Source organism: Zingiber officinale, chromosome 6A (genome assembly GCF_018446385.1).
Source record: "Zingiber officinale cultivar Zhangliang chromosome 6A, Zo_v1.1, whole genome shotgun sequence".
NCBI classification, from domain to species: Eukaryota; Viridiplantae; Streptophyta; class Magnoliopsida; order Zingiberales; family Zingiberaceae; genus Zingiber; species Zingiber officinale.
The window spans coordinates 1,753,455-1,779,308 of NC_055997.1; the positions used below are offsets into that span (position 1 = coordinate 1,753,455).

The 25,854-nt window shown below is 39.9% G+C and overlaps 2 protein-coding genes across 2 annotated transcripts; one reads left to right on the forward strand and one right to left on the reverse strand.

The window, feature by feature from the left end:
* The first annotated feature begins 12,876 nt into the window (after positions 1-12,876).
* Positions 12,877-13,960, forward strand: LOC121995556 (prohibitin-3, mitochondrial-like). The gene has a single exon (XM_042549277.1). The coding sequence runs from the start codon at positions 12,985-12,987 to the stop codon at positions 13,834-13,836; it is 852 nt and encodes a 283-aa protein (XP_042405211.1). The 5' UTR covers positions 12,877-12,984; the 3' UTR covers positions 13,837-13,960.
* Positions 13,961-16,601: 2,641 nt separating this feature from the next.
* LOC121995557 (putative clathrin assembly protein At1g25240) lies at positions 16,602-18,158 on the reverse strand. The gene has a single exon (XM_042549278.1). The coding sequence runs from the start codon at positions 17,979-17,981 to the stop codon at positions 16,785-16,787; it is 1,197 nt and encodes a 398-aa protein (XP_042405212.1). The 5' UTR covers positions 17,982-18,158; the 3' UTR covers positions 16,602-16,784.
* Positions 18,159-25,854: the final 7,696 nt, after the last annotated feature.

Sequence of the window (25,854 nt, forward strand, 5' to 3'; positions counted from 1 at the left end):
TAAATTATTCATTTAATTAAGCTTAATATATGTTAAACAAATACAAATAATATTTTATTAAGTCCACCACGAACATTACTTATAAACATTTAGTTCATTTCCTATCTTCACTAACTTGAACACATTATGTTATGGTCATTGTGATGGTAAATAAGTAGAATTGAGCCAAATTTTAATCAAGCTTATTTGATAAAGTTTTCGAGCTAAACCAAACTAACCTAAAATGAATCAAGCTGTAATGGTTGTTAAATGTTGGTTTGATATTTTTACGAGTTTAAATTTGATTTAAACTTAACTTGATTTAAATTTATCTTCAATTTTATTGATTTAGAAATTATTAAAATCTCAATTCAAATTTGTTTTATCTTAAGGTTTTATATTTTTAAACGTGTTTAGTTGGTTAATGTATTTGATTTTAAAATTCTATTTATTTATGAGTTTTTTTTACTAATATAGTTTATTATATTTTTTATTCCTGAATATTAATAAATTTAGCACATATGTATTCGATATTAGTTTAATGAATTATTTAAATTTATTTATTTATTTTCTCTTATAAACATAAATAAACTCTTGTGAAATTGAATTATCAATTTGTTTACAAGTATTTGATTTATTTACCGTGAGGGTTGGTATTTTAGATAGGGATGTAAATGAATTAAATGGTTCATGAGTTATTCGGAGTTCGATTCAGTAAAAAGTTCATTCGAGTTTGTTCGTTTAGCTTATCAAGCTAAGCTCGAGCTCGATTTTGAGCTCGACATTTTTATTGAGCTGAGCTCAAGCTTAAGGATATTAGGCTCTTGAGCCCGCGAACATGTTCGATTATAGGCTCACGAGCTTAGGTTCGAGCTCGGTTCATTTAAAGGGCTCGAGCTCGGCTTGTTTAAAGGGCTCGAGCTCGGTTTGTTTAAAGGGCTAGAGAACATGTTCGTTTATAGGCTCGTAAACTCGGGCTCAAGCTCGGCTCGATTAAAGGTCTCGTGAATATGTTTATTTATAGGCTCAAAAACTCAGCTCATTTAGGGTGACACGTAAATGATACGGATATAGCTTAAGGGCTTAGGAGAAATTAAGAGAAAAAGGAGGGATATTTTTATCATTACACTATTTAGGGTTTAAGAGGGAGAGGAGGCAAGGGGGTTCTTCTTGATTTTCATCAGCCGACACCATATTCTCCCTCTCGACGTCGACGCCGATGCAATCGCCAGAGCTGTCGCCGGCGCTACAACCCTCCACCACATCCCCTTCTCTCTCACAACCCTAGCCGCCAGAGCCGCAGGCGACACTATAGCCCGCTACCTCCTAACTCATGTCGGTGTGCATCTCTGCCGCCTTGCACGTTGGCCTCTCGTCGTCTTCTCCTCAGTCGAAGAGGCTGTCACCAAGCCGCCTCTCTCTTCTCCCTCTTCGCACACGACGAATACACCGCCTCCATCGATCACCCAATCGCCTCCGTCGCTCATCGGATCACCTCCGCCAGTCACCGGAAGGCCCCAAGCACAGGTGGATCTTCTTCGGCATTTTGGGGGCTACCGCCACCGGGGGAACGTGAGCTCCGCCTGAGCACGAGCTCCTCTTGAGCCCACCAGCCGATGTCGACAACCGCTCCCCTTCTTCTCTTCACGCCACCGCCACCACCGTAATGGACGCAAAGAAGAGATTGGTGAAACCTCTCCTCTTCTCCCTCAGATCTATTCTGCCTCTTCCTCTCTCTCTTTCCTAGGCTGCCATCCGTGGGTGCTCGCCACCTCTCTCATTGTTCGTCGGACGCTTTTGTAGGTCCCTTTGGAGGCTGGCAAGAGGGGAGGGGTGAATTTCCTTCTCGTCCGTCGGCATGAGTACGTTGGCGGATGAGAAGGAAACACGTGGAGATTCCGAGGGGCGAGAAGCCGGAGCGGAAGACTACTCGGGGAGAAAGAGACGCAACTAGTGAGAAGGTTGGCACAAGGGTGCGACCGAGGGATGAAGACTGCGGATGAGTACGCGGACGAGAAGGAAACACGCGACGATTCCGAGGGACAAGAAGCCAGAGCCGAAGCCTACTCGAGAAGACCGGAACTTGGGTTCAGGTGAGCCCTTTTCCAGATGGCAGAGATCACCCAAATGAGTGGAAGACTCGGTCTGAGGCGAACGGAGTCAGAGCAGAAGACCCGGGCGGAAAAGGGCTCACTCGAACCCAAGTTTCGGTCTTCTCGCGCAGGCTTCCGCTCCGGTTTCTCGTCCCTCGGAATCGCCGCGTGTTTCCTTCTCGTCTGCCAGCGTACTCATTCGCAGTCTTCGTCCCTCGGTCGCACCCCGTGCCGACCTTCTCGCTAGCTGCGTCTCTTGCTCCCCGAGTAGTCTTCCGCTCCGGCTTCTCGTCTCTTGGAACTACCGCACGCTTCCTTCTCGTCCATCGACATACTATTCCGCAACGCCTCGTCCCTCGGACGCACCGCATGTCGTCCTTCTCGCTAGCTGCGTCTTTCGCTCGACTACCTGTGCTCATAAGCTCCTACACACTTAGACACAAGGTTAGAAACACACAGGACCTAACTTAACTTGTTGATCACACCAAAATAACCTTGGAGTTCCAACAGCTTCGTTGTCACCTCCCCGTATGCATGCAATCGCCTCCACTGCAGGACAAGCCTTCGACCACCAATACCACACCCAGCGAGCCACCTCGTTGCTTCCGTTGCCCCCCAACAACCACGCCAATGTGCTCCATGGTCGTACGACAACTGCCTCCCAGTGGCCGCCACCCACCCACGACCCACTCCAACATTGAGGGCACCGTTGTTGCCCACGACAGCCATGGCCTTCGCACTACAGTCGATGCCACCTCCGCACCATGGCTGGCAGGCGCCATCTTTGGGGATCCAGTGCTTAGCCGGTGCAGATTCATCGTCGCCGTATGCCTCTGGCCTAGTTGTTGCGATTGCATTCCGACCTTCAAGCCTGCGTGCCATTATCTCCGACATTTATGTCATTGTTGTGTTTCTACCTTCGTGCCTATGTGATGTTTCAGCCTGTACACCATTGTTACAATTCGGCCTACGAACCAATGTTTTATCCCAGTCTGTATGCTGATATCATTGTTAGTGCCCCAAGGTAGTTTTGATGTGATCAACCAAGTCAGGTTAGGTCCTGTTGATTTTAACCCCTGTGTCTAAGTGTACAGGAACTTAGGAACACAGGAAGTCGAGCAAAAGACATAGCTAGCGAGAAGGACGGCACGGAAGAGAGACGATGGGCTCAATGCATCTGAGGGATGAGGTGCTACGGAAGAGTACGCGAGCGGATGAGAAGGAGGCGCGCGACGTTTCCGAGGGACGAGAAGCTGAAGCGGAAGATTGCTCAAAGGCCAGAAGTTGAGTTCAGGTGAACCCTATTCCGAATGGCCGAGATCACTCAAGCGAGCGGAGCCGGAGCGGAAGACCCGGACCATGGCAAGCTGAACCGGAGCAAAAAACTAGGACTGAAAGTCAACAAGATGTTGACTTTCTTGGTCGGGGCGCCCGAACCAGGATTTTTATCTAGAACACGTCAAACGTAATCTGTTGCAACGGGGATAAAGTTTTATCCCCTTCAGGTGCCTGGAACCCTTCCAGGTGCCCCGACCAGGGCTATAAATATAACCCTGGTCCTAGAATCTATAGACAACACTTGTAATCGATTTCGTTTGAGTTTAGCTTTCTAGTTGTAAGATTTAATTGTTGTAAGAGGCTTCTTTGCCTAGAGGAGATTTTTACTGAGCTTTTCATTTTCCTTGGATTAACAACCTTCCCAGTTGTAATCAAGTAATTTTTTCTGAGCCTCTTCCTTTTTTAGTCTTTTAATACTTTTTATGTGAGTGTTTATTTTGATAAACCTATAGGAAGGTCTTTTTATTTTATTATGTAGGCTATTTACCCTCCCTCTAGCTAGTCGTCAAGGGATCAACAAGTGGTATCAGATCCCAATAGCTTCAGGAGGACTAACCGTCAAACGAAGCACTCGAGATGGTCGGATCGAATATCTTCCCACCAAAGTTTGAGGGGAAATTCATAAGCTAGAAGAAAAAGATGGAGGTATTTTTTTAAGATAGATTTTGATTTACTCTTAATAATGGAATTTGATTTTGTAGCACCCGAAGGCAAAGAAAAATACCAATGGACTAAGAAGAAGCAAGCTGACTTCATGGCAAATGACAAAGCAGAGCTCCATCTACTAAGTGTCTTACCGCCATAAGAAGTCAACCGAAATGGAGCCTACGAGTCTGCCAAAGAGCTCTAGGAGAAATTCCTGGAACTAAATAAAGGAACCTCAGAGGCAAAACTCATGAGACGGGATCTATTCAGAAACCATATCAGCAACATCAAACTAGAAGAAGGTGAAACTGTTGCACACCTTCACTCAAGGATCAAGGAGCTCATCATCGGATTCACGAATCTCGGAGAATAGGTAAGCAACCGAGATTTGTAAGGTACGCACTTAATGCATTCCCTAGAAATACTGAATGGGAATCATTAGTAGATTCTTATTAGATGTCTAAGGATCTAGAATTAACTAATTTAGAAGAATTATTTTCAACATTTGAAGTCCATGAAACAAGATGTGCAGATCTGAAGAAGGAGCTAATGCACAACATTGCCTTAAAGGCAAAGATGGAGAGATGAGATTTTGAATCATCTCTCGATGACAATGAAACAGTGCTCATGATAAGAAAATTTAAAAAATTATTTAAATCTAATAAATTTAATCAAGTGCAGGGTACAAAAAGAAAAAGAAAAGTAAGATACTACCATTGCAATGAAGAAGGGAATGTCAAAGATAATTGCCCAAAGTTGAAGAGTAAAGACAAGGACAAGGAAAAGAACAAGAAACCAGTTCGGCCCAAGTATAATCTAAAAGCAACATGGGACGACACATCATTCGAATCAGAGATAGAAGCCCTTGTCTGACTTGCTTTAGTAGCAAGTCACCAAGAAGATGAAGACGAAGCAAACTCATCTGAAATGAGCATCGAGTGCATCGATGAAGGGGGAGCGATATTGGAAGAAAGCAGTACTTCAGGGGGAGCTTTAGATTACGGAATTGACAAGGTAAGTCATGTACGATCTCTACCTCCGGATAAAATGTTTGCATTTATAAAACTATTATCGAAAAATTACTATAAATTAGAGAAAGAAAATAAGGATTTAAAATTAACCTTAACTGGTTCTTGTCGATTAGAAGATTTTGACAAAGTAAACTTAGAAAATAAAAAATTTAAAAAGGAAATAGAAAATTTAAAAAGTCATACATGCTCAAAGTTTATTCCTCCTAATTTTAGAAATGATTCAGGACTTAATTGGTATCTCAAAAATCATAAGGGTCAAATTAAAAAATTATTTAGAAAGTATATTTCTAAAAAAAATTTAATGAACCTATATTGGGTATCAAAAACATGATTAAGTTGATTGTTTTTTGGACTTAGGACTTTCAGAGAGTAAATTAAATATCCAATTTCTTTAAAAGATTTTGTCTAGAAAGTGGTTATTGTTTTAATATCCAAGAATACCTAGTGTCTTACCATAGGCTGGAAGCCGATTATTGAAATAAATATTTAATTGACTAACTGTTAAGCATTTAGTAATTATAAAAATGCTTTAAGTTGTCTGTCAAAATTTTTTATCATTAAAAATTTACTTAATAAAAATTTATTTTTCTGTGAAATCTTATCTAAATATATTTTTTTCTCTTTTGAAAATTTTCCGTTAGAAAACTTTTTCAAAATGCAAATTTTACTAAAACTCTAAATTTTACTTAGAAGTTTTTTATTTCCCTTAGACTTTAACTTTAGATTTTCCAAAATCATTTTAAAACTACCCTATTTAATGTGATCAAAGGGGAAAAAAGGAAAGATTAAGTGTAGAGAGAGGGTAATTTATTTTTTGTAAATTCTTAAGTTATAAATTTATTACCTTCTTATTTCTTTATATTTGTTTGCCCTAACTTAATTTGGGTTTGATCACATTAAAAAGGGGGAGATTGTTAGTACCCCTAGGTAGTTTTGATATGATCAACCAAGTCAGGTTAGGTCCTATTGGTTTTTAACCCCGGTATCTAAGTGTGCAGGAACTTAGCAACACAGGCAGTCGAGCAAAAGACACAATTAGCAAAAAGGACGACATGAAAGAGAGCCGACGGGCTCGATGCTTTTGAGGGACGAGGTGCTGCGGAAGAGTACACGGGCGGACAAGAATGAGGCACGCGACGTTTCTGAGAGACGAGAAGCCGGAGCGGAAGATTGCTCGAAGGCCAGAAGTTGGGCTCGGGTGAGCCCTATTCTGGATGGCCGAGATCACCTAAGCGAGCGGAGCTAGAACAGAAGACACAGACGAAAGTGAGCGGAACCGGAGCGAAAGACCGAGACCAAAAGTCAACAGGATGTTAACTTTCTTCGTCCGGGCTCCCGGACCATGATTTTTATCTGAAACGCGTCAAACGCGATCCGTTGCGACGGGGATAAAGTTTAATGCCCCTCCAGGCGCCTGGAACCCTTCCAAGCGCCTAGAACCCTTCCAGACACCCCGACTAGGGCTATAAATACAACCCTGGTCCTAGAAGCTATAGACAACACTTGTAATTGATTCTGTTTGAGTTTAGCTTTCTAGTTGTGAGATTTAATTGCTATAAGAGGCTTCTCCGTCAAGAGGATATTTTTACTGAGCTTTTCATCTTCCTTGGATTAACAACCTCTCCAGTTGTAACCAATTAATTCTTTCTGAGCCTCTTCCTTTTTTAGTCTTTTAATATTTTTTATGCGAGTGTTTATTTTGATAAAGCTATAAGTCGAGGAAGATCTTTTCATTTTATTGTGTAGGTTATTCACCCTTCCTCTAGCCGGTCGCCAAGGGACCAACAATCATATCCCGACTTGCGAGCCGATATCCTATCCCGGCCTGCGTGCCGATATCATATCTCGGCCTACAAGCCGATGTCTTATCCTGGCCTGCATGTCGATGTCGTATCTTGACCTGCGTGCTGATATCATATCCTGGCCTGCATGCCGATGTCATATCTTGACATGCATAAGAGTATATAGGGCAACATCGACCGGGGGAACATAATAAAAACAGGGTAATTAAGTATGGACGATAAATATATCTCCACATAAATTATAAAACAAAGCGAGAACAAATATTTCAAGAATATTTATAAATAGCTTAATGAAGATATTTGTAGTATGTGATTGTATAACAGGTTGACTAATTTGGCGGGAAGAATGTTTCTAGACTCTTTTACAGGTACTAGACGACAAAGAAGGTACATCTGGATTACAAAAAAAAAATCCTTAAAAGTTATTTTTCGCAAGTACATGACTTACATTATCTCATAACAAACACTAATAAATCAGGGTCCACTTCATGACTATGGAGGTTATATGAAGTGGTATAAAAAGGGGAATCCTCTCCGTTGGCTAGGCAGGCTCACGTTGATGCTCACACTCACAACCCTAGTTTTCAACTACTGTTCATCTTCTTCTTCTTTCTGCTTTTCATACCAAAAGAGAGATCACTAACTTGAGCGTCAGAGGGCCTAGCCAGGGATTCCCGCCCCGGTCTTAGGTCACTGACAATAGTGTTGGTTGGTCTCTTGTGCGCAGGAAGCCTTCAAAGCTCCAGATCTCGGTTTTCTTCATTAAAGCTTTCCTTTCATCTTTGGATCTTGGCAGAAGGAGGGAATTCTATGACTTCATTCTCCTAGATCCGCTTTGGGTTTCTCGGATTGGTATTCTATAGGTATTATTCTTCATCAGTAGTAGGTTTTCTCCCAGCTTTCTGTTTTGTCAGGCTTCTCAGACAGGATCAGCAACTAACTCAACCTTAGATAATAACCCAAATGGAAAACCCATAGATCTAAAATACTATATGAGTGTCATAGGCAGCCTCATATACCTAACTACAAGTCGACATGATATTTTATTTGTAGTTAGTATGTGTACTAGATATCAAACTTGTGCTAAGGAATCTCATTTAACTAATGTAAAAAAAAATTTAGATATCTAAAAGGAACACCAAATATAGGAATTTAGTATCCAAGAACAACTAATTTTGAACTAATAGGTTACTCTGACTCAGACTATGCTGGCTGCAAACTAGATAAAAAAAAGTACAAGTGGTGCATGTCAATTACTTGGACCATAATTTATCAGCTGGTTTAGTAAAAAGTAACACTGTGTTGCTTTATCTACTACTAAGGAAGAATATATAGCAATAGGAGAATATGTTACACAATTATTATGGATGATGCACACCCTAAAAGATTATTTTAACCTAAATTTTAAAGATACAAAAGTACTAATTGATAATATTAGCTCAATTAACTTAACAAAAAATCCAGTACATCATCCAAGAACCAAATACATCAAAATTAGACACCACTTTATTAGGGATCATGTAACTAAAGGTGACATGGAACTCAATTACATTGAGTCTAAATCTAACTTAGCTGACATATTTACCAAACCCTCACTGAAAGTGAATTTAGCAATTTACGTCGATAACTAGGAATGTGTTCTATAGAATAGAACTATTGTCTTCAAAAATAGTTTTCAAATGATTTGCAAATTCTAGGAAAACCCCCTTTTATATTTTTCAAAATTCCCATTTTCTTAGTTTTTCAAAATCAATTTTAGTCTTAGTGTAGATCAAATCCATAGAAAGCATGCACCTATAGATTTAGGACTTGAGCATCTCACGAACACATTAGGACTCCCTTGATTGTATATTCCAAAACTTAGAACGGCGTGAGATGTGTAGGCCCTTTGCCTAGACTTAAAATGCTTATAGCAGTGCATCAACACAAGTCTGGGCGTAAAATACCAAACAGAACAATGATCAGGTTAAGTAATCCATTTTAGTTAAACACTAACTGAATAAACTTATTTAATTTGATTAACCAAGTGAACACTACTATCCTCTGATAGTTAGTTAGTAACTAACGGTTAGACACTTAAGGACAATTTCTAGTTGATTAGATTATTTTTAAATAATATCAAGTTCAAGGGTATGATATTTAAAAATGACTTTCAAAATATTTTTTTAGTGTTTAAACATCCTTTGAAAAGATGTTTTGAAAACTAACTACTTTAATTTTTGTAAACTATTTTTAAACCAACCTGAAAAAGTTTTCCTTGAAAATTTTTGAAAAAGTTTCATCTTTGCAAAAATTAGTCTTTTACAAGTTTCATTCTTGAAAAGGTTTCATCCTTGAATTTTTTTAAATTTTTTCTTAAAACTTAAACTTTCAAAACTTAGTATTTTGAAAAGCTAGTAGATCTTGAAAATTACTTAAACTCTAAAGTTAGTTAGCTTTCAAAACCTAGTGTAAATTTTTAGCCTTCAACTTTGTTTTTCTTTGGTTAAAAAAGTACAAGTGTTTTGCAAACTTCATTTTTTTGATTAGTTTAAACAAGTTTTTCTTTAAACTCCACCGATAACTCTGAACTTTATTTTTCTTACCAAATGTCACTACTTTTTCAATTAGGTTGAACAAGATTTTTAACATTATCTTAACTTGTTTACTCATGTTTTTTTTTTTTTTTTGATGAATGACAAAGGTGGAGGGTTAGGTATTAAGTTAGTAAACAAAAGGAAAATCAGAATAACTTAACCCTAAAAATGATCAAGAGAATAAAACTACTTCTCTAAAATCATTTTTTCACTTATTTTGCATATTCTTTTTTCTAACTTAACCCAGGTTGTCATTGCATCAAAAAGGGGAGATTGTTGATGCAGTTTGCACTAATAGTCTAACTCAGGTTTTGATAAATGACAAGTGAGTTAAGTTAAGCATTGTTGTGAACTAACCACTTTACCAAGTTTGCAGGAGTTAACCAGATAGGTCGACGGATCGACTGGATATCTGGTAAAAAGTCTAGCTAGGTCAACAGGTTGACCGAATAGCTGGTGCGAAGTTCAGCTAGGTCGACGGGCTAACCAGATAGTTGGTGCAAAGTCTAGATAGGTTGACGGGCTGACCAGATAGCTGGTGCGAAGTTCAGCTAGGTCAACGGGCCAACTGGATAGCTGGTGCAAAGTCCAGATAGGTCAACGAGCTGACCGAATATCTGGCAGGAAGTCCAGTTGGATCTGCGAACGGAAAAACTGGCAAGTTGGTAAGTTAAGATAAAGTCACTAGAGGAGAGTGACCTTGTGAGGATGCGTCCCGATTAAGGAACAGTAGGCGTCGATTCAGGTTAGGTCCATTTCGGATCCCTAATCTGAGACTTTGACTAGTTCCTGGTCCTAAGAGGATAGAGACTAATTCATACTGCTTATTATTATTGTGCTAACATTTGTCTTGGAGGTTATTATTTTATTTATTGGACTAATGTTATTTTGCAAGACAAAGGAGTAATTTACCTTCAGATGAATAGTATCTGAAGGCGCCTTCAAACTTGATGGAAGGTGCCTTCGTACTATTCATAGAAGGCGCCTTCCAAGGCTATGGAAGGTGCCTTCCACAAGATGAAATTTAGACTTTGTTGCAGATAAGTATCAGGCTGTTCGGCATCGAGTTTCTCAAGTTGGAGGCGCCTTCCACGGCTATGGAAGGCACCTTCCAAGAACTATGTAAGATAGGCTCAAGGAAGCTTCGACATAGAACACATTTATGAGATACTATGCATTTGTCTGGGCTTCCAACTACTCCTGCTGCTACTCTAAAAAGTATGTCTGCCTATGAGCTACTCTTTCGGAATGTCCGAATCATCTCCGACAGATCGACAGCAACAAACCGAGCTCTCTAATTTGTTGATAACCTTTTATTAGTGTTGCTTTCTTAATTCTACTACTTTAAAAGGAAAGTGTAGGTTGTTACACTTTCCCTATTCTTGTACTCGATTCCTCTTCCGGAGGTACCGGAAGAGGCTTTTAGTTGATTATCCATCAATAGATCCGCGGAACCTGGGTCTTGGAGTAGGAGTCGTCGAAGGCTCTGAACCAAGTAAACTGCTTGTCTCTCTATGCTCTTTGTTTTCATTCGTCTATTTCTTTTTCCACTACGTATACTTTAATTTTAAAACTGAGAAAATGAGTTTTTGAAAATCACATGATTCACCATCCCTCCGCTCCCCCCTTCTCATGTGTGTCTCGATCCAACAGTAAACAAGGAATAAGATGAAATTGATTGAATGTTGCTTTCCAGAGATCTATTCTGAAGTTGATGCAATTGAGCACATTGCTACAGTTCGTGAGATATTGCGTTTGTTGTATAGTGAATATGTTGAGGCTCACAGAATAGATATTACTAAAAAAGATATTCAAGGTGATACTCCAAAAGAAATCTGTAGTGGTTCAAGTATCCTTTGTGGAAAAGGATAAGGTAAAGTGAGAGCACAATTTGTCAACTACATTAAGAATGTTGACAGTGTTGAACAAGTGAAGTTTGAGCTTGAGGTGTACTTTGAGGAAGGAGTTGTTTCTTGTGGAGATGATCATGAGTTTGATGCATTGTCATGGTAGAAGATGAACAACTTAAAGTTTATGATTTTGTCAAAGATGGCGTGTGACGTACTATCAATTCCAATAACTTTTGTGGCTTCTAAATCAGCTTTCAATGAAGGTGGTAGAGTTATTGATCCATATTGTGCCAATTTGAGAGTAGAAATGGTTCAAATGTTACTTTGCATAGAAAATTGATTATGTGCTCATTACCAAATCAAGAGAAAGAAAAAATAAGTTAATCAATATCTAATTTAATTATGTATTTATTAATTATATATGTTACATGTCTAATTTACTTATGTTATTTGATTATTTATGTTAATATTTTGAATTTTTTTTTGGTACGCGTACGTAAAAGAAAAATTCGGGTCTAAAGAGATTTTTTTGGAGATTCGTTTGACTTAAAGTCCTTACCGTCAACTATCAAAAGTTCTCGTAATATTTGTCGTCATTGAATTGGTGAAGTTTATTTTTTTTTAGAATTTAAATATATTATATGCTTCTTGATTGGATTGATTATCTTTTTTTTTATGGAATGTGCAGGGTAGTGATTATCGGAGATAGTTTCACAATTCATTTTCTTATGGGTTTCATAACTTCTCTGTTTTCTCACTTGAACTTATTGAGGAGTTGAACTATGATTGTGTTGTAAGACATTTGATAATGGATTTTAAGGTGGTTTTATTTTTATTTGATATTTGAAAATTTAATATAGTAGTTTGAGATATTTAATGATGTGTTGAGTTTATATTATTTTAGTTGTTAAGTTTATTGAATATATATTCAAATGGGTTTTCAAGTTCTAAAATGAACCTGCAGAATGAGCAAACGAGCTATAAAACGAGTCAGAAAATGAACTCTAAAATAAACTCGAACAAGGAATTAGGCTCATTAACTATAATAATTTAACTAATAATGAGCCGAGTTAGAATTATTCTCGAGCTTAGTAATTTTAAAACGAGCCGAGCTCAAGCTCAAATTCAAACCTTGTGATAAAAATTTAATTTAAGTTCGAGCCAAATTCAAATTCAAACATAACTTAAACGAGTCAAACTCGAACTTAATACTTTGACTCGCTTCAAATCATTTACCTCCCTAATTTTAGATATAAATTATGTGAAAATTTTGATTACTAATTGTTCATTATGACAAGATCCTTTTTGCTAAATTGCCCCTTTCTTCTCCTCCAAGTCATAAATGATTATGGGCAGATACGCTAGAAATAACAATCCTGTGAGCCTTCTAGTTCACCATACAGGTAATTGAAATTTTCTGATTGGTCAGAATTGAGGGCATAAGGGCAAAAGCCAGAATCTGCTCGCGGTAAAGTTCTACCTTCTAAAATTGGTATCTCAGCCATGACAGCAAATCAAGATTTACAGCAAACTTCGTTCTCCCATGTCCCAATTTCAAGTCGGTTAGGGTTTTACCACGGCGCCGCTCTACACAATAAAATGAGCACCAACCTCCCTTTACCTCCTCAGCCATTTTCTCCCATCTCAAAGGTTGATCACGAATCAAGAAGATGGCGGCGGGTGGTGGCCAGGCGGTGGCGTCATTCCTGACGAACGTGTCGCGGGCAGCGATCGGGCTGGGCGTGGGCGCGTCGCTACTGAACGCATCGCTGTACACGGTGGACGGCGGCGAGCGGGCGGTGCTGTTCGATCGTTTCCGGGGAGTGCTGCCGGAGACGGTCGGCGAGGGTACCCACTTCCTCGTCCCCTGGTTGCAGAAGCCCTTCGTCTTCGACATTCGAACCCGTCCGCATACCTTCACCTCCAACTCCGGCACCAAGGATCTGCAGATGGTCAACCTCACCCTCCGCGTCCTCTCTCGCCCCGATGTCCCACACCTGCCTACCATCTTCACCTCCCTCGGCACGGAGTACGACGACAAGGTTCTCCCTTCCATAGGGAACGAGGTCCTCAAGTCCGTCGTGGCCCAGTTCAACGCCGACCAGTTGCTGACTGAGCGCCCCCATGTCTCCGCCCTCGTTCGAGAATCCCTCATCCGGCGTGCGCGGGACTTCAACATAGTTCTCGATGATGTGGCCATCACCCACCTTTCCTATGGCTTCGAGTTCTCCAGCGCCGTCGAGAAGAAGCAGGTCGCTCAGCAGGAGGCCGAGCGGTCCAAGTTCCTTGTCGCCCGTGCTGAGCAGGAGCGTCGTGCTGCTGTCATTCGTGCTGAGGGTGAGAGCGACGCCGCTAAGCTCATCTCTGATGCCACCTCTGCTGCTGGTACTGGCCTTCTCGAGCTCCGTCGAATTGAAGCTGCCCGCGAGATCGCTTCCACTCTCTCCAAGACACCCAACGTGGCCTATCTCCCCGGTGGGAATAATATGCTCCTCAGTGTCAACCCTACCCAAGCCCGGTAAAGGAGACGTATTCCCTAACATCTGCCATGCTTTTCGTTCTCCATTCAATCTAGTTCTTCTTGTTTGCTATTGGATTCACATTTAATAACTTTCCTTTGATTCATACACACTTTTTTTTGCATCATCGCATAGACAAACTATGAATGCCCCTAAGCAAGTACATGGAATCATTATTTAAACAATAAGACAAGTGTGATATGCTTTGTGCCTTTCTAAACAAATCAAATTGGTTAAGCAAGCTGAACAAATTGAAGTGCTGGCTGGGTTTAATGATTTTGATCACTATTTTTATCTTTTCATCCTCCCCCTACCTTTCTGCTAGTGCAATCAAACAAAGTAAACATAAGTTGTCATTCTACTTTCATAGATAGAGGCAGAACTGAGAGCGACAAAAATTAGATTTCACTTGGACCCGACAAATGGAAACACTACACTATTCTATCTTCTTTACAAATCTGTCCAACGACCTCCTCCGACCCCCTACAACTATCCATCATCTAACCATGCACGTCCTCGAGAGCCTTGACCTCGCAAGCTGTCGGTTGAAGGCCGACAGCGCGTTGTGCCTGGCTCGGAGTCCATCCTCAATCTTCTCCTCTTGCTTGATCTTTCTAACCTGACTGTGAATCAAGTTGTGACCCTGAGCCAGGGACTGGCGCTCGTTGGCAACTCCTCCCCTACAGATATCCTCTTCCGCCATCGATCGATCAATCAAGGCTTATCACAGGAACTAGCACAAATGTCTGTTTAAGTTGAAGGGTTGAGGGAAAGCAAGGGCGTTTGCTTTATAGGGGATGATGCATGGCCCTCCATGTAAGCGAACGAGCACAAGATGCTTGTTGGAAAAATTCTATGTCTATCCCATTCTTTTCTTCTTCGAAATCGGCTACTTTTGTGCTTTGATCAAGTCTTGGTCTCTCAATCTGATCACGCAACCAAAACCCAGTCAAAATCATGGTTTCCAACCGTGGCTGACACTTGGAACGCATGGAGAAGGAAAGGGCCTGGAAGTTTGATGGATGAGAAGCTAATTGGTAAACTAAATACTTAAATAATAATAAAAGATAATTATTAAATTTTATATGAACATGTATTTGTAGGTTTATAAATAAATCAATATATTAGTTAGCTTATTCTACTATTTCTGATTCTTATTTTCAATCAAAACCTTAGCCAATTAAAATCAAAAATTTCTTTAGTGTTGAGTGCGAAATGTTAATTGAGCTTTTCTGATGTTTAATTCGTTTTTATTTTGGTTGTGAATGGTCAAAATCTTAATCGAGGTTGCACTGGATCTAAAATTCATTTTATATACTGCCTTAAAGAATATATATATATATATATATATATATATATATATATATATATATTACTATTTTATTAAAAATCTCCCCCCTTTACTAACTGGTGAAGCCTAAAATGAATTTACGTTATTGTCTTTTTTTCTATTCACACTAAAAATAATTCCAAGGTTTATTAGTAATTTTCTTTAGTTGTTTTATATAAAAAATATAGTTTTCTTTAGTCCCACATCTTAGAATTGACAATACTATGAACAAAGAAGCTTCTATAAATATTTTAAGCCGACGATGTTAAAATATATATTTTTCTTAGTTTCTTTTATTAAGATAAGTATAATATTAAATTAAAAACTATTTTATTAAAAATCTCCCCTCTTTACTAACTTTGGTGAAGCCTAAAATGAATTTACGTTACTGTCCTTTTTTTCTATTCACACTAAAAATAATTCCAAGGTTTATTAGTAATTTTGGTTTATATAAAAAATATAGTTCTCTTTAGTCCCACATCTTAGAATTGACAACACTATGATCAAAGAAGCTTCTATAAATATTTTAAGCACACTATGATCAAAGAAGCTTCTATAAATATTTTAAGCCGACGATGTTAAAAAATATATTTTTCTTAGTTTCTTTTATTAAGATAAGTATAATATTAAATTAAAATAATTTTTTACATAGGGAAGTCCATTAGAATTCTCTAACGTGACACTAGAAAATCCAAACAATTCGGATTTTCAAAGACCTAAATAATTTATTCGGATTTTCAAAGATCTAAATAATTTATATATTATTATATTAAACACGGTGTGATAAAAACAACTAAATATTAAGATCTTATCTTATCAAAATTATTGTTAATGATTTAATTTTATTAGTGACACAATTCATGTTTTTTCTTATCCATATATCCGGGTCTAGGATTTAATTAATCCGAGAGCTGAGTGGCTTTTCCTAATTCACTTATGGAAGGGTAAGTTATTAAAAAGCTAAATCCGTCACTTTGGCACCCCCATTACTATCTTATGTTATTAGGAAGAATAAATTAGGTACCGAACAAACCTCCATAAATTTGGAAACACAAGTGAATCTTGATACGGTAGTCTAACTGTCCAAGTAGTTTGAGCACAGTGGATACAAAACTATTTAGCACGAGAATCAAACTATAAGTACATGAAAATATCATTATTGTAATAAAAAAATGAATATACTCATCTCAAACGCTTCTTATAATCTATCTCTGAATTATTCGAAGAAAGATAAATTATAGATCAACCGTTAGGTTAATTAGAAGGTAAAAAGAAGATGAGAAAAAAAAAATTCGACGAAATTGATCCCTTATCATATACAATAGTGTTGTGTTATTGAATTATGTGTTCGCGCTGTCTTTTTTTTTTTAAAAGTTAGCCATTTTTATTATTATTTAAAAATATTTGGAAAGAATAAAAGATTAAACAAATGGTTAAGTAATCAGAATCAAACTTGTAATTCGGTTCTTATATTCCGGAAAAAATATATGAATTTTACTAACAAAAAATACAAAATAAAATTCAACGCCATGAATTAGAGACGAGACGGATTTGAAGTTGAAGAGTGCATTGTAATGGCATGATGGTAGTTTCGATGAATGACCGAGGGTAAGTAAAAACGTCAGCTAAGGTCAATCAAATTGCCGTACTGGAGGGGCCCCATCGCCGGCCCGGGCTTCGCCGTCAGCGACCACAGCGTCTCCACCGGCTGGCCACTTTTCTCCGGCGACCGGAGCAACGTCGTGTTGCCCACATTCCCCTCGTCGTCGAATACAACCCATTTCCTGCTGATCATCGTCGCCGAATCCAACGCCGCTCTTGCCCTCTTGCCTTCTTCTTCTTCCTCCTCCTGCTTCTCCGCCGCCGATGTAAACGCCGCTGTATTCGCAGCAGGTGCGCCTCCCAGCATAAGCGCCTCGATGTCGTTCATGTCCTTCTCCGGGATGCCCTCGACGCGGGGGAGATCAGCCGCGTTAAGCACGCCGAGGGAGCGGCAGAGGTCGAAGTAGGACGACAGCTGCGCGCTCTGCGCCGCCGCTCGCCGCAGGATGCGGATCCCCATCGCCCGCCTGCGCTTCACCCTCTTGTCGACATCGCCGGAATTAGATCCGTGCACGCCGACGAGGAATCGGGCGATTCCGCTGCAGATCCCACTGTAGACCTCGAAGATCTCGATCACCACGCAGTCCATGGCCTCCAGGACGAGCCCCACCGCCATGCTGTCGGCATACGGCTGGATCTGCATCAGGAGGTCGAGCAGGACCTGGAGCCGCTTCAATCCCTCGAGGTCGTCGTCGCCGTCTTCTAGATCCGCTGCGGGGGAAGGGGAGGCGGCGCTTCCGAGGGAGGAGAAGAGCGATCGGTGGTCGAGGAAGTTGAAGTAGGCGCGGACAAAGGCGGAGAAGCCGGGGGAAGCAGAGGAGCGGTCGCGGAAGTCGGAGAGATCGAAGGGGAGACGCCCGACGCGGGCGGAGGGCGGCGCGTCGTCGGAGCAGAGAAGGAGGCCATGGGCGAGGAGGAGGCACTTGAGGGCAACGGGCCAGGAGCGGGTGCGGGAGGCGCGGCGACCCACCGCCCACATCAACGGTGCCATCAGCGACGAGGGGGCGGCGCGCGCCCACGTGAACACGCGCCCCGCGCTCTTGTAGTCCACCGACATCTCGTCGTGGCTCGTGGCCCGGATCACCGCCGCATCCACCTCCGGCCTCCGCCGGAGGTAGTGCCGACCGCCCACTGTCTTGACCAGGTACACGCTCCACTTATCCTTCACGGTCCCCATCACCCGACGCCACCATAATCTGGCCGGCGAGGAGGTCATGGGTCTGAAAGGGGATCGAGGAACAAAATTAAAAATCGAAACTTTTTTGCCAGTGAATTAACATAATGCTTCCTCCTCCTCCTCCACCTCCTCCTCCCCTCTTAGCGCGCATATCGAGGGAGATTGAGGGGAGAAGAAGAAGATGACGATGAAATTGAGAGGGCGGAGAAGGCTATGTGCATCCCACAAAGATTAAAAACAGAAGAATGAAATAATAATAATAAAAAAATACGTAAGAAAATAGCTGTGGGGTTGAACGAGTCAAAAGACCAACGAGTTCTTCCCAATTGGTTGTTTAAATACGGCTTAGCGTTTGCTAATGAATGATCCATTGTGTCCAAATTAGCTGTTTATTTTGTGGTGTTTCAGACTTCTTAATTTGTTCCATGGTTAAATACAACATTGTTTATTATTTCTTTTTTTTTAAAAAATATATTTATTTATTTCTCATGTTTAGAATAAAATATCAATTAAACTGAATTAACCTTTGATTTTGGACTTATGATTTAAGATATCACGCGCAATTAGTTTTCTCAATCTTCTTTTAAAGGAATATTTGGTAGAACTTCTACTAAGTAGTTCTTAAATTCTAATTACATAAAAATATTTTTGAGTATTTGCGACCCAAAGGCGGGAAGTAAGAATATAATGTTTTTTTTTTCTTCTATTTTTTTATTTATGGTCTAAAATTAAAAATTAATAGTTTTATCCTTAAAAAACTTATCATTTTACATAATTACCACCATATTTTTTTACTTTAATAAATTTATTATTTTACATAATTATCACCACATTTTGTGATATTTATTTTTAAAATAATATTTTATATTTTTATATAATTTGTATTTCTAGAATTTTTTTATACATATTTTAATGTATTTATATAAATTTTGTTAATTTTTTATTTTTATTTTTATTAATTTTATATAACTTTTTATTATAAAAAAATAATTTTGATACAATATTTATATTTAAATAATTAAAAAAGATTAATTTATATACTTTAAAAATATTGTTGTCATTTAACTAAAAATTAAGTTGGGAAATAATTATTTATCAAATATTTTGATTTCTATTTCCTTTCTATAACATCCAATTTCAGCTAACTAGTAATAATGGGACAAGAGTCTGAAATCTTCAACAATCTGGGCTCGGCCACTTGATAAGCATAAAACACTATATTCTGTATTGTCTATTTTATTGACTGAGCAGTCATTCCTGATTCTTAGCTTTGAATCCTTAAAAATGAATACTAGAATTAGTTTTGGCACCACAAGGGAAGATCGTATAGGAAGTTGGTCTTTGCTTCCTCTGCACTTTATTTAAAAACAAAATCTAGTTGTATTTGTAGTTGTAGTAATAGTTATAATGCAACACGCACGTGAACATACAATCCTTTCCTCTCCCCACTTTAATCATTCAGTCACTAGTGATATATTGTTGCATCTTCCAGCTGAAAAGTAATTGCCAATATCCAGCTCAAGCAACTAGTTTGGTCCTCTGAAGCTATTCACTTCTCTGCCTTCCAATTCCTTGTGGTTGTGATCCTCTGAATCACAAAGGAGCAGCTAACTGAAGCTTCTCTTTAGTGATCTCAAGATGATGTTTAATTCAATCCCAAACACTGAGATGCCTGCATGAAGTTCATCTTTCCCTTCTCCCCCTCATTGTTTTTTACATGTAGATTTTTCTGTTCTCTTTAATACCTCTCCTGTGGACTACTTCGATATCATATTAGTTCAAGTCTATCACAGAGCACGGAGCCTAATTCAATTCAAAATGCCAAGAAATTGGAGCTAAATCGAAACGCTGCAATTCGAGCCACCTAAATGATGGAGCTCCATTTTCAATTTTTTGACCCCACCTTTTCTATTATCTTTGATGGAGGAGTTCTATTCGGGATAGCTGAGATAAATATCTTCTTCATGTGTCAGTCATTATTTCAAGAGTTAGTAGTGTTGGTAGTTTTGAGAGCATGAAACAGAAACAAAATAATACGGTAACCACTCACAGTGATCTCCCGAAGAACCGCAACCGAAGACACCGGTCGATGAAGAGGTTGCCGCTGTCGCCGAGAAGATCACCTCACGGAACCTCCTCGAACTCTTTCACGAACCAAATCTCAACCTCTGGGTGTTCTCCTCTGCTCGCTGATCACCTCCCAAAACTCTCTGGTCACCTCCGCTTCACTTGCGCACCTCTCATTCTGATTGCCTTAGACGCCATCATATATAGCAAGCAAGACATCGGTTACCAACCGATGCCTTGATGGCAGCTTTCAAAGGAGGAAGATGAAGGTGAATGGGCACCCCTTCATCTTCCCGACGTTGCAACTGATGCAACGTTTAACATCTCCCACTCGTCCAAGTCAAATCATATGGTCACATAGACCATGTCAGTCACATAGACTACAAGGTGATCATATCTCGAAGACCAGAGCGCAATTAGTCACAAAGACTAAATAAGTCACGTAGACTTTATGAGGATCAAGTCACGAAGACCAGAGCAAAATTTAGTCACAAAGACCAAATAAGCCACGAAGACTTTATAAAGATCAACTCACAAAAACCAGAGCAAAATTTAGTCACAAAGACCAAATAAGAACATCCATTCCATACATTAGGGAAAATGGTTCGTGCGACAGCAAGCACAGTGAGCATTCAATTGCTAAGAAAATTGTCACACCTTACTTAGCTGTTTCATAGAACAAATCAAAGACATTAATGTCCATAGAACGAATCAAAGACATAAATGACTTGCTTTTACCCCAGATTAAATTATTTACTGTTGGTGCAGCGGGGACCGGCAAGAGAGGGGTGAATTGCCTGCAATCAAAAATTATACCCTCCTCAAACTTTCAACTCTAAAATAAAGCAACACTAATAATTAAAGTAATTGACAGAAAAGAAAAGAGAGACGACTCAGCTATTTGACTTGGTTAAAACCGAGACGGTTGTTAATCCAAGGCGGTGGAAAGGCGCACTAAAAGAGTCTCCTTCTTTGAAGGCGGAGAAGTCTTTTACATTTTAAGAGCACAGATGTTGCTTAGAAAAGAATTACAGAGTTGATCGTTCTTGTTGTTCTATTCGAGACTCCTTTATATAGGGGTTCCAAGACTCATCCAGAGCCCCTGATCTTCGGGATCAGGGTTTGACTTCGAGAGTGGGATCGGTCGACCGATCCCCAGGTTCGGTCGACCGAACCTGTGTACTTCCCCAACTTCCCGTCTGGATGTAGACTCTGTGGATCGAGCTTAGGTTCGGTCGACCGATCCTTGTATTCGGTCGACAGATCAACCAACGGTCTCTGCTCGATCTGACCCGATCAAATCGCTTCGACCAAGTCTCTGATTCTCTTCGGTTCGATCGACTAATCAGAGGGTTCGGTCGACAGATCATCCATTGGTTGCTGACATGTCTCCAACGGCTGGCTTCTGATGAAAAGGGGTTCGGTCGACCGAACACTTGTCAAGTCAACTTCCCGGTTGACTTGCTCTGGTTCGGCTTGCTTGGGTGATTTAAGCCATCCGGAATAGGGCTCACCCGAACCCAGTTCTCGGCCTTCTCCTCGAGCAGTCTTCCGTCCCGGCTTTACGTCCCTCGAACGCCGTGCACATTCTTCATGTCTACCGGTGTATTCTTCCGTAGCTCTCTCGTCCTTCGGACGCACCGAGCCCGTCGGCTCCCTTCCTGTGTCGTCCTTCTCGTTAGCTACGTCTTCCGCTTGACTTCCTGCGCTCCTAAGTTCCTGCACACTTAGAAACAGGGATCAAACAAACAGAACCTAACCTAAACTTGGTTGATCACATCAAAACAACCACGAGATCCAACAATTTCTCCCTTTTTGATGTACATCAACCCAAGTTTAAGTTAGGGTAAAAACAAGCAAATAGTAATTTTAAGAAAATTACTAAACTAGCATTTTAAGCACAAAAATAATAAAATTTGCAACATAAGTTAGAAGGGAAAGAAATATTAAAAATTTAATTTTTCCTAACTCCCCCTAAACTTGTTACTAAACTCTTCCCCTTTGATCACAGCAAAAACGGGGTAAAAATAATTTTCTAAGTCATTTTGAATAATTTGCTAAATAAAAATTTTAAAAAAAACTTAGCTTAGCTAATTTTAACAAATCTAATTTCAGAAAAGATCTTTAATTAAAAAAATGAGAATTTTTCTATGTAAAAAATTTCAAGAAACAAAAATAATTTTTGAAGGATTTCTAAGGAAATGTTTAAAAACTTTTCAAAATATTATTTAATTCTAATTTTAATGCTTTTATCAGAAAGTTAATTAAACATTTTATTTCGATATTTCAGCTTCCAGGTCGTGGCGAGGCACTAGGCCTTCTTGGTTATTTGAGCAACAACCACTTCCTTAGACAAAGCTTCCATACAGAAAACTCACTAAGTTGACCCTGATGTTTTCTTATATACCAGTTTAATTTTCCATAAACATTAATTTTTGATTTTTGAAAAGCATTAGTTTTTAAACATGCATTTTCAGTTTTCAGTTTTTTAATTTCCAAATCTAATTTCTCATTTTCTAAATTTAAATTTTCTAACACTGTTTTTAAATTAGCAATTTCTTTTTCTGATTTGACTAAGTCTTTAGTAAGTGCTTTAATAAACTTAAAAGACTGAGAGGGAGTGAGATCACGTACCTTACTTACCTCACTTGGTGATGCTCCCCCTTCATCGTAGCTCTCTTCTTCTGATTCTCCCCCTTGATCAATGCTCATCTCTGAGTCCGAGTCATCTTCGAAGAGATGGTTGGCCACCAGTGTTAGTCCCGAGAAGGCTTTGACTTCTGACTCGGAGGATGAAGAATCATCCCATGTAGCCTTCAGGCTCTTGCGTGTAGAGGACGTCGATTTTTGAGACTTCTCTTTGTTCTTTTTCTTCAGTTTGGGTCAGTCATCCTTGATGTGCCCTTCTTTGTTACAGTTGTAGCATCGGACCGTCCTTCTATTGCGTTGATGCTTCCTCAACTGCGATTTAAATTTATTAGTTTTAACAAATTTATTTAGCTTTCTTACCGATAACGTTGCTTCGTTTTCATTGATTGATGCTTCAGAGTCGAGATCGTCCTTTTCGACTTGTAGGGCAATGTTGTGGTTCGACTTCTCTACTGGTTTCTCTGCAAGTCGAGACTTGTAAAGTTCGAAGGTAGAAAATAAGTTTTCTAAACTACTTACCTCGAAGTCCTTAGAGATGTAGTATGCATCTACTAAGGACGTCCAATCTGGAGTTCTGGGGAAGGCGTTGAGCGCATATCGGATGGAATCCCGTTTCGTTACTTCTTCTCCAAGGTTGCTTAGTTGAGTTATTAGCTCCTTAATCCTTACATGGAGTTGCGCTACCTTCTCGCCATTTTTCACCCGGAGGTTCGTTAGTTGTGTCCGAAGGATGTCGCGCCTCACTAGCTTTGCTTCCAATGTACCTTCGTGGAGCTCTAGGAATTTCTCCCAGAGGTCTTTTGCGGAGTCGTAGCTTCCGATCCGACTTACCTCCTGGGGTGGAAGAACGCTGAGCAAGTGGAACTTAGCTTTTCCGTTAGCCACGAAATCAGCCTGCTCCTTTTTCGTCCATTGGTTTTCTTCTTTGTCTTTCGGCGCTGCAAAACCATATTTCATTGTAATAAGAATGTCAAAATCCGTTTTAAAGAATACCTCCATTTTTCGCTTCCATGTAGAGAAATCTCCGTCGAACTCCGGAGAATGAATGTTCGCGCTGGCCATTGTCCTGATCTTTGTGCTTCAAATGACGGTTAGTCCTTCTGAGGTTGTTGGCATCTGATACCACTTGTTGGTGCAGCAGGGACTGGCAAGATCGGGTGAATTGTCTGCAATTAAAAATTATACCCTCCTCAAACTTTCAACTATAAAATAAAGCAACACTAATAATTAAAGTAATTGACAGAAAAGAAAAGAGAGACAACTTAGCTATTTGACATGGTTACAACTGAGACGATTGTTAATCTAAGGCGGTGGAAAGACGCACTAAAAGAGTCTCCTTCTTTGAAGACAGAGAAGCCTTTTACACTTTAAGAGCACAGAGGTTACTTAGAAAATAATTACAAAGTTGATCGTTTTTGTTGTTCTGTTCGAGACCCCTTTATATAGGGGTTCCAAGACTCATCCAGAGCCCTTGATCTTCAGGATCAAGGTTTGACTTCGAGAGTGGGATCGGTCCACTGATCCCCAGGTTCGGTCGACCGAACCTGTGTACTTTCCCAGCTTCCCGTCTGGATGCAGGCTCTGTGGATCGAGCTTAGGTTCGGTCGACCGATCCTTGTATTCGGTCGACCGATCAGCCAACGGTCACTGCTCGATCTGACCGAATCAAATCGCTTCGACCAAGTCTCTAATTATCTTCGGTTCGGTCGACCGATCAGAGGGTTCGATCGACCGATCAGCCATTGGTTGCTGACGTGGCTGCTGACGTATTTCCAACGACTGGCTTCTGATGAAAAGGGGTTCGGTCAACCGATCAGAGGGTTCGGTCGACCGAACATTTGTCAAGTCAACTTCCTGATTGACTTGCTCTGGTTCGACTTGCTTGGGTGATTTCGGCCATCCGGAATAGGGCTCACCCGAACCCAGTTCCCGGCCTTCTCCTCAAGCAGTCTTCAGTCCCGGCTTTACGTCCCTCGAACGTCGTGCACATTCTTTACGCCCACCGGTGTACTCTTCTGCAGCTCTCTCGTCCTTCGGATGCACCGAGTCCGTCGGCTCCCTTCCCGTGCCGTCCTTCTCGTTAGCTGCGTCTTCCGCTCGACTTCCTGTGCTCCTAAGTTCCTGCACACTTAGACACAGGGATCAGACCAACAGGACCTAACCTAAACTTGGTTGATCACATCAAAACAACCACGGGGTCCAACATTTACATCATTATGAACATCTCTAATCCCTCATATTGACTATATGTCAAGAGCATGTTCAACATCTCCAATCAAACAAATTATTCATAATTACATTTTATGCACTGAACTAAAAATGTAACTGGTACCAGTGAATAAATGTCACAGATGTAAATCAATCTTAATCTTCCTTTTTAGCTAGAATCTATTCATTATAATCAGTCACTTTCCTAGTTATGCCCCATAGACCGAATCATCCATAGCCAATAGGAAACATGCTAAAGTAGCAGACACTGATCATAACTTCAAGTAGATAGCTAAATAGTCACTTAGGGTAAAATCGAGATTAACTTATAATCTCAAGGGTCTCACATAGTAGAGAAGCAGGGATCCATTCTCCTACTACCCTTCTTGTCGCCATAGCACATGTGGTATGAATCACATGCTACGATGTTATTCTTTTTACCAAAAAGAGCGCATATTTTTTTCTAAAATTTAACATCGTACAGATTTCGATCTAGACATTCCCAATGTCCAATCCTAATCTTGAATTCAACATATGAATTCTAATCTGGCCTCAAGCAGATTCAGTAAATGGTGGGTGCATTTACTCCAATCATTACACAAATGATCTCATCTTGACACAAATATCAAGGCGACCTTAACTTATGAGTATGTCTCTATTCACAGCTACATAAGTTGTCCCATAAGCAACGGTCTTACCTCTATTCGTACTTAACAAATAGAGATGATTGTCCATGTGAGTAGACCAATCTCAATTTGCCAACATGCTTATCGAGACTTTTATTCGAATGTAACAAAGACATATACACTGAATAGATCATGACATTTTTCATTTATCAAAATGTCTTACAATTAGTTACATTCTTCGAAGTCCCAAAGACTTCACATGTCCATAAAATGACTCTTTAGTCAATGGCTTAGTAAAAGGATTAGCAAGCATATTCCGTGTAGGGATGTACTCAAGAATTATCTTTTTCTTATCAACAATA

Bases quoted from the DNA above. Each gene is read 5' to 3' on its own strand.
- LOC121995556 (XM_042549277.1), top strand. From the start codon at position 12,985: ATGGCGGCGGGTGGTGGCCAGGCGGTGGCGTCATTCCTGACGAACGTG.
- LOC121995557 (XM_042549278.1), bottom strand. From the start codon at position 17,981: ATGACCTCCTCGCCGGCCAGATTATGGTGGCGTCGGGTGATGGGGACC.